Source organism: Scleropages formosus, chromosome 19, assembly GCF_900964775.1.
Source record: "Scleropages formosus chromosome 19, fSclFor1.1, whole genome shotgun sequence".
NCBI lineage: Eukaryota > Metazoa > Chordata > Actinopteri > Osteoglossiformes > Osteoglossidae > Scleropages > Scleropages formosus.
The window spans coordinates 9449704-9457587 of record NC_041824.1 but is presented as its reverse complement, the minus strand read 5'-3'; the positions used below and the strand labels follow the sequence as shown (position 1 = coordinate 9457587).

At 42.1% G+C, this 7884-nt stretch overlaps 1 protein-coding gene across 3 annotated transcripts; it reads left to right on the top strand.

The window, feature by feature from the left end:
* The first annotated feature begins 1805 nt into the window (after window positions 1-1805).
* Window positions 1806-6264, top strand: LOC108927671 (coiled-coil domain-containing protein 106-like). Of its 3 annotated transcripts, none has more exons than XM_018741096.2 (5): window positions 1806-1931; window positions 2266-2954; window positions 3870-4061; window positions 4302-4511; window positions 4843-6264. In XM_018741096.2, the coding sequence occupies exons 2-5, from the start codon at window positions 2741-2743 to the stop codon at window positions 5184-5186; spliced, it is 960 nt and encodes a 319-aa protein (XP_018596612.1). In that variant the 5' UTR covers window positions 1806-1931; window positions 2266-2740; the 3' UTR covers window positions 5187-6264. The 3 variants fall into 3 exon arrangements, with proteins under 3 accessions (XP_018596612.1, XP_018596613.1, XP_018596611.1); XM_018741097.2 differs by lacking the exon at window positions 1806-1931 and having other exon boundaries at window positions 1951-2384; window positions 2717-2954; XM_018741095.2 differs by lacking the exon at window positions 1806-1931 and having other exon boundaries at window positions 1951-2954.
* The last annotated feature ends 1620 nt before the right edge of the window (window positions 6265-7884 follow it).

The following is a 7884-nucleotide window of genomic DNA, read 5'->3' as shown; positions in this document are numbered from 1 at the left end:
TAATTAATCTGATTTATTTGTTTGTGGAATGAACAACAGGATTCCCGTGTTAAATTACAGTCAAAACCTTTAGCTAATGACTTGGTATAATTTGTGTAAGTCGTGAAATACCATTTTTACTAGGGTATTTCTTTTAAATTTCAAGTAGTAGTGACGATATTAAATTAGCGATGGTGTTGAATAGATGCCTGTACCATTGGTTCTTTAGCTGTGCTCAGTTATACAACTTAGATAATGCATACAAATCTATTAGTGCTTTGTTTAGTGTAAGTACTAATTTGTCCTGCTTAATATTTACAAATGATTAAATAAACTGTATTTTTTAGCATACATGCATCTATAACAGTTTTCTAACGTCTTTAATTGGTTACATTTCTGTTTAACACCCTTTAAGATGTTTCAAGCTGTTCTCAGCTAATGTGTTGGATTTATGTGATTTTAATCAATTGTTAAATTCAGTGATCAATTACTAATGTTCAGCGCTCAATCTGGAATTACCAGGACCCTTTGGGGGCCTAATGGAAGAGAATTTAGAGAAACCCTAATCTAACACCCCCATACCAGATATATCTGCAGTTGTGCTTTTATTTCTAGTATTTCAATAGCCTGCTGTTTGTCTGAATGTCCTGCTGTCCGTCTGCATTGACTTTATAATGTCCAGGCTGAGTGTTGATTCCATGTAGAAGAGTGGACCTTCACCTTGTCAAGAACTAAACAGAGGGACCAGCACTCTAGGGACACTCGTCAAACTCAGAGTAGCCAAAGATGCCAAACATTTCGGAATAAATGACACGTTAGAAATACACGCATGTGATGCCTTTGACTCGTCGTTGCAGTTGTGTCCCTTGTGTCTCTTATTTATTTCTGTCAAGACAGGTGATACCTGCCATTCCTGACTCTTACATGGGGCGGCTGGTAAGGGAGGGATTAGTGCTTGGGACCCAAAGGTTGTGGGTTCAAATCTCACCTACTGCTGTAGTGCCCTTGAGAGAAAGGCACTTGCCCTGAATTGCTCTGGTGAAAATAACCCAGCTGTATAAGGGGTGAAATATGGGTCAGTGGTTTAACATTGTCATTTGCTTTGGAGGACAGTATCAGCAACATGTAATCCACTTAACTGTACATATTCGCACAAGGATACAGGTTGTTTTTTTTTTTTGAGTTTCCATTGTCACTCACTGTATTCATAAAAGGACCTATTCAGAGCCTGTAGCAAGAATAATGACATCTGTTTAACATAATATACGTATGTTGGAAATCGTTGGTCGTCATAATGTTTTTTTTCTTTTTTTTTTTAATATACCGAGGCTTTGATCCAAAAATCCAACACTGTTTAACATATTTCACCCATTTTCACAAAAGTGTATTTTTTTCCAGAGAGAGTTAAAACTAAATGGTAGGATTTGAGCCGACAACTTTTCAGGCTGATGATGAGCGGATGAGTGTCGCGATCGCTGTCTCAAACGCGTCCGCCTTACCAATGAACAACAACAACGACGTACAGTGGGACCCACGATCACGCGAGCGCAGGAAATATTTCACGGCGCGCCAAAACACACCAGCGCGAGCAGACGGAGCGACGTCGCGGATGTCGCCCCGAGCCGCACGCGCACTCCAAGTCCCGCTGCCCTCTCGCGCTCTCGCGCTGCAGCGGCTCTGACGCGGAGCTGAGCACGCGACGGGCGTTCTCTGAGTGGTCCGCGGTGCTGTCATCGCTGCCGGACCACCTTCCAGCCCCCCCCCTCGACCCCCCCCAAACCCCCAGGTGTCGAGCGTGCGAACGGCTGCCGCGCGCTGCTTTCGAGGTATACGTCGGCGAACAACTTGGGCTCGTATTTGCGCGAGGAGAAAGAAAGAAAGACAGAAAAAAAAGCGTCTGTGTGGTCGAGCGATTTGTTTGAGGCACTTGCTGGGGAAAAAATTACAACAAGGTATGTGTATATCCTTTTTGATTCTATATATATATTTGTATCACCCGCGCGGTGCAGTGACTCCTCGTCCTTTGATGTGTTGCACGTTGGGAAAGTGTTAATAAATGGGGCGACAATGGAGAGAGATCTCGCGCGCTCCATGCCAGGCATCAGAACCTCAAAATATGAAAAGAATAAGGAAGACCAAAGGGCATTTTAAAAAAGCCCGAAGTGAGTCACTCAGTCAGTGTTGCCGATGCTGAAGTCACTGGGTTGACAAGCTGATGGACTGGAGCTCATCATCGCAGTGGTCTGGGGTGACTGACTGATGGTCCCACCTTTTGGGCTCTTTCAGCTTCTTCTGGAGCGAGCAGAAAGAGTGAACGGTAAGTGCGTGGATGTTGCTCATCGCAGGTCTCCACATCACGTGACCCCACAGCACCAGGACAAGAGGGCAGGCCGGTATCCTAACGGGTAAAATTACCTTTATTTACAAGTAGTAACTCATTGTGAGGCGTGGCGTCAGCTGTCAAAGGCGAGATGTGAAGTAGACATAGAAATATGTGAGTTTAGGTTGGAATATATTCTGGACACTATATCCCATCATAGGTGTAATGAGAGGCAAAATGGGGGACATGTTCCCATGTTGTTGCGCAACCCTAATGTCCCCCGGTTGTTGTATGGAAGTCCAGTTAGTGTGATTGCTATATTTTTTGGTCCTCAGTATCTGAAAAGTCGCTGTATTCAACCACCCTTGCAAGTCCATTGATGTTTTGCCAACCTTTAGTGAGCTTCCACTGTTGTAGGTCCTAAGAAGGCCCCGAGAAGCAATGTCAGGTCGCTGGGCAGAGGAGGCGACCCGATTTTCACCCTGCGTTGAGATTGACTCAAGTTCTGGCATGAGGAAGAAGGCGACAGTGAGCTCTCAGCTGTGGATGAAGCAGGAGAAGGACCCAGACACAGTGGGAGGCCAGTGGGAGACCACGACGTCAGGCATCATGAGTGACGTGGAGCAGGACAACACTCTCAGCAGCGCCGTTTCCAGTAAGGGTTTCAGCTAGAGCTACAAGATGGTTTTGGATATCTGCAAAAGTAAAGTAGCAGTACAGGGGAATTTTGCTTCTGGTCAAGGGTGGCACAGTGGTGCAGCGAGTAGCTGCTGTCTCACAGTGTGAGGTAGTGGTTGTGGTGGTGTGAGAGGATGTGGATTCAATCTCTGCTCAGTCCATATTTAGTTTGCATGTCCCCCCCCCTTGTCTGTGTGGGTTTCCTCCCACAGTCCAAAGATATACAATTCTAGTAGACTGGTGACCATAAATTGCCAATAATTTGTGAATGAGTGTGTGCATGAGACTACCCTTCGATGGACTGTTCATCTGTTCAAGGTGTACCTCCCTCTGCCTTGCAACTAGTGATTCCGGTTTCTTCTCTGAACCCCGGTGACTCTGATCAGGATAAGCGCTTCATGAAAATAAATGAATGGATGGAAAACATACTACTTTGCAAAAGTATTCTCAACCGTCACCAATTCTTACCATGACGGTTTTTGCTCCATCCATTCTTCCTTCCATTTTAACAAGATGTTCAGACCTTCATTTAAAAAAAAAAAAACAGGAAACAGCCCCACAGCATGATGCTGTCACCACCATACTTCACTGTCAGGGTGATTTAAGGCATTTGCGGCTTCTATGTATTCTTTCAGTGTTTTGAAATCAAACATCACAGAGAATGAAATTCCATTTTTCTGTGCACTGTATTTTTGAGGTCGGTTGCATTCCCTAGTTAAAATATCCTATTAGTAAGCCATGTGACTGGTTGTACGCAAGCAGTTATGCACTACAAAATTATGACCAATATGACGGGACATTTCAGATCATTAAAAATATTTTATTGTTTTGCTTAGCCATCAGTCGTGTGCATTATACATTGATAGTATTTGTAAACCTCCGACTCTTGCAGCTGTGTCGCTGACCGAAGGCCTCTCCCCCAGCGTGATGCTGACCATCACTAGGCTCCAGTGTCTGCTCGAGAGCAAGCAGGAGAAGATAAACTCGCTGGAGAAACAGATAGAGGATCTGCAGCAGGATCGAAAGTTCCTCCGAGCACAGATAGAGAACTTGACCAGTTCACGGTCAAGTTCAGCCATAGAAGGTTTGTGTCGGTTAGTCCACTTTTTTTAATGGTCTCAGACACATTTCCATTACCGTGAAGAATATTGTACGCTTGTTAAGAATGTAATAAAAGCTTGCATGGTCAAATGAAAATGATGAAAAGTCAACCTACTGTTTTGAACAAAGATTTCTACTCAGAAAAAACAGAATAAAGTATAACGATAGTGAAGGTTCAGGGTATGTTTCATATTTCATGTCTCGGTTTTTATATCCTTTCAAGATTCTAAACCAGGTAGGTCCCTGTATTGTGACCCCAAGCCGCGGAAGCGGATGAGGGCCACGTCTTCCAGCTCCTCCTTTAGCAGCGACAGCGGCTCGGAGGTGTCGATCTCCACTGCGACATCGGGAACGGCCAGCGATGTCAAGAAGAAGAAACATCACAAGGAGAAGAAGAGAGGCAGGAAGTCGAAAGACTACAGTCGCAAAAGAGGTGTGTGTGGGAAGTCAAATGTTGGAGTTGATTAACATACCTAATGTTGGAGAGAGCTCATTAGCGTCGCCGGGAGAGGTATGAGTTTTAGGGTAGCTGCTTCCTGTTCCTTGCTGTAGTACCCTTGGGGAAGGTTCTTACCCGAAATGTTGAAAATATCCATCAGTATAAATAAGTGAAAAGTGTAAATTGCTTTGGATGAAAGCAGTGGTTCAGCAATGAAATAATAATACTAAGTGTAATAATTTAACCAGTACCAGTGTGATTAAGGATTCAGTTTAGTGTCGATGCTGTAGATCCCACCTCCTCATGGTGTCGACTCACCTTTCAGCCACCGGGGTGCAGTATGTCATCCACCGCTACAAGCAGGTGCTCTCGGCCTTCAACAAGAAAAAGAGCATGAGCGGGGCCTTCCGCCACTACGGCATCGACCGCAACACCATCGCCAACACGGCGCCCATCGCCGAGCTCTACCTGGCGGCCAAGGAGACGCTGCCTCAGGTGGGGTTATTCCACCCACGCGAGGAGACTCTGGTCAAGTACGCGCAAAAATGCGCTGTGGTCATCGAGAGTGACGAGGTGCTCTCCCGCAAGATCGAGCTGATGAAGGCCACGGGGGAGCTGCTGCCTATTACAGCCAAGAAATCCAAGATGCCCCCCCTGATCACCAGCTGAAGTGGCCTGGACCTGCAATGCCTCGTACTTCAGACAGGTGGCGCAGTTTCTCTGGACATTTTCTCATCTTACACATCTTCCATATTCCGTGCTATAAACTCTCTATTTTGCCTATTTGGGTGCCATCTGCACACCTTATTTTAGAGTCATCATTCATTTTCTATGTCTTTCCTGAAGGAAGCGATATATTTCTGATGCATTGCTATGTGTTGCTAGGTGGCGTAAACAATCTAAGCCTTTGAGCTCCTTTGACGTTTGCTGCAGTTTTGCTCGAGTTTCAATCCCACACCCAGGGTGGCAATGATCCCTTTTGATTATGACCAAGACGTTAGGTACCAGGTGGGTATTTGTTCGCTTCCTATCAGGAAATAACACTCCGGAGGAAATCCATTCAGGAGAAAGAACATCGAGAATAGCTTCTCGTCATCTCAAGCCATTCTTACATGATCAGCCTGGGTTGACTAGGTTAATGTATAACTTAACTTTTGTACTTAGTCTGTATGTGAATGTGTTTTGAAATATTTTCCAATACAAAACATATGGAATAGGATCACTTTTATATCACAACTTAGGAGAGGTTTATCAACAGCATTTGATTTTTAAAGAAATGTAGGACAACGTGGTTTCTTTTCGTAAATGTCAAATGTAAACATCCTTTAAATATGACTGATGTATGTATGTGCCGATGTATTTCAAACAGATAGGCAATGAAATATCAGAAGTAAGATGTCATATTAGGTATGTCTGTTTGGTAGAGTACAGTAAAATGAAATGTTTTAAAACCTAAAGGACAGCAACAATAGTGCAAGCAATGTGAACTGCTATGAAATGTCCACTAGGTGGTGCTAGATTATGCTGTCTGTACCCACACTGATATCTTGTATATTTTTTTCATTTAAATACCTAATTTTTAGGTTTTAGGTTGAAATTTTCTTTTCTACTTAAGCAAATAGTTTTGTAATCCCAAATAATGTCAAATACATAAATATTGTTATGTGTGTGGTACATTATAAATTAAAGTGTAACAAACACAATATAAATTTGTTTACTGCATTCTGTGTACTACGTACATTTTATTCACGTGTTATTTCTGCTGTTTTTTTGTGCTAATTTTTATGTATCTTGTTTCCTTTTTATTCTCAAAATATTGGATTATTTGTTTTCACTTTGGCAATACAGTGATTATTGCATCCACACAACTTTTTCATTGTAATAGTTATTTGGTTGTTAAACATTTAGTATGTGAATATTTACTGAATACAAGTATTTTTTTGTGCTCTGACATTTCTATTAGGTAGTAATTACACAGGAATGTCCTTTAGGGATGGGCAACTCACAAATAAATGCTGGTTTACTACAAATGCATATATATTTTAAATTAAATATATTTAACTCTGGTGCAATATTGCTTTCTGAGCAGTAGCTGCAATATTGTTAGACCTTTTTTTTCTGATATAATTCTCGAGCTAAAGTTTGACTCTTAATATAAATTACTTTGAAAGTGTGCTCTATGTTTTAATTTATGTACGTTTAATGTTTGTATGATATTTATGTGGTTTAATGGATTTATTTAACTTGTACTTATACAAATTTTGGAAACGGTATATTTACACTTTGTGTTTGATCGGTTACTATTTTTTTTTTTTAAATTACTCACAATTAACATGTTTCCATAGTGTAAATGTTGTAGCTTTCCGAACACCGGTGTACAAATACGTGCGCACAGATGTGCGTATAGCTATGCAAAAACAACGTCATGAACTGTAGCTGTGCTCCTGGCTCACATGCTTATGTTGGTGCCAGCCAGTCATTGACTTGCTTGGGGAGAATTTAGCTCAGATCACACGATCTTTGATGACTGGCCTTGTTCTACTATGCTATTTCACCGCAGATGGAGTAACTTGATTTCTCTATGTTTTCTTTGGCTGTGTATTTGGGTTCTTTTGTTCTGGCTGCACTTCCTGATACAGTGGACAGAGGGCGCCACTGCTAGGGCATCCCCATAAGATGTATTTACATTTACATTTATTTATTTAGCAGATTTTTAGTTAGTTGTATTTCTTTCTGTTAACCTCTATTCAGTTTAAAAACAGCTTGGGTAAACAGCTTGACACAACACTTCAGATTGCTGCGGTAAAACATTTCCATTTTGATTGGTGGGTATCAGTGTGACATAGTGGATGCTTATGCTCTGCCTGTAGGGCAACGACTGCTGGGGAGGGTTGGGTTAGGGGTGAGATTGTGTCACGGTGAGGGAAATCACTACTGATCAGGCTGTGGCTTCAAGGGACAGGTGCATCATGGGATTTCTTTACTCTGTGCCTTACTTGTTGATGAGAAATATTTGTCTTAAACGATTATTAACAAAATCAGGACTGGAAATCTGTTCAGAACTCAGTTTGTTCATAAATCCAAAGTCTCTTTTTCCAAATTCAGGATGGAGTGATTCAGAAACTATCCTAAAAGCGGTGCACAAGGCAACGTACACCCCAAGCAGTTTATTTTATTAATTAATTCTTAAGTTTTATCAACTTAATATTAATAACATTAATATCGGGTCAACTTTAAAATCACTGCAAATGAAAAAAAAAAAATCAGCCTCCAGTTTAACGCCGTTTGTTGAATGTTTCATTGCAGAAACATTTGTGATGTTTGTTGGCATCTGATGGGGGGTGCGGTGGCGCGGTGGCGCGGTGGG

Excerpts from the sequence above, each read along its gene's own strand:
- LOC108927671 (XM_018741096.2), top strand. The coding sequence starts at position 2,741 with ATGTCAGGTCGCTGGGCAGAGGAGGCGACCCGATTTTCACCCTGCGTT. Across the intron at positions 2,955-3,869 it reads TCTCAGCAGCGCCGTTTCCA|CTGTGTCGCTGACCGAAGGC; the intron begins GTAAGGGTTTCA and ends CGACTCTTGCAG. Across the intron at positions 4,512-4,842 it reads AGACTACAGTCGCAAAAGAG|CCACCGGGGTGCAGTATGTC; the intron begins GTGTGTGTGGGA and ends CTCACCTTTCAG.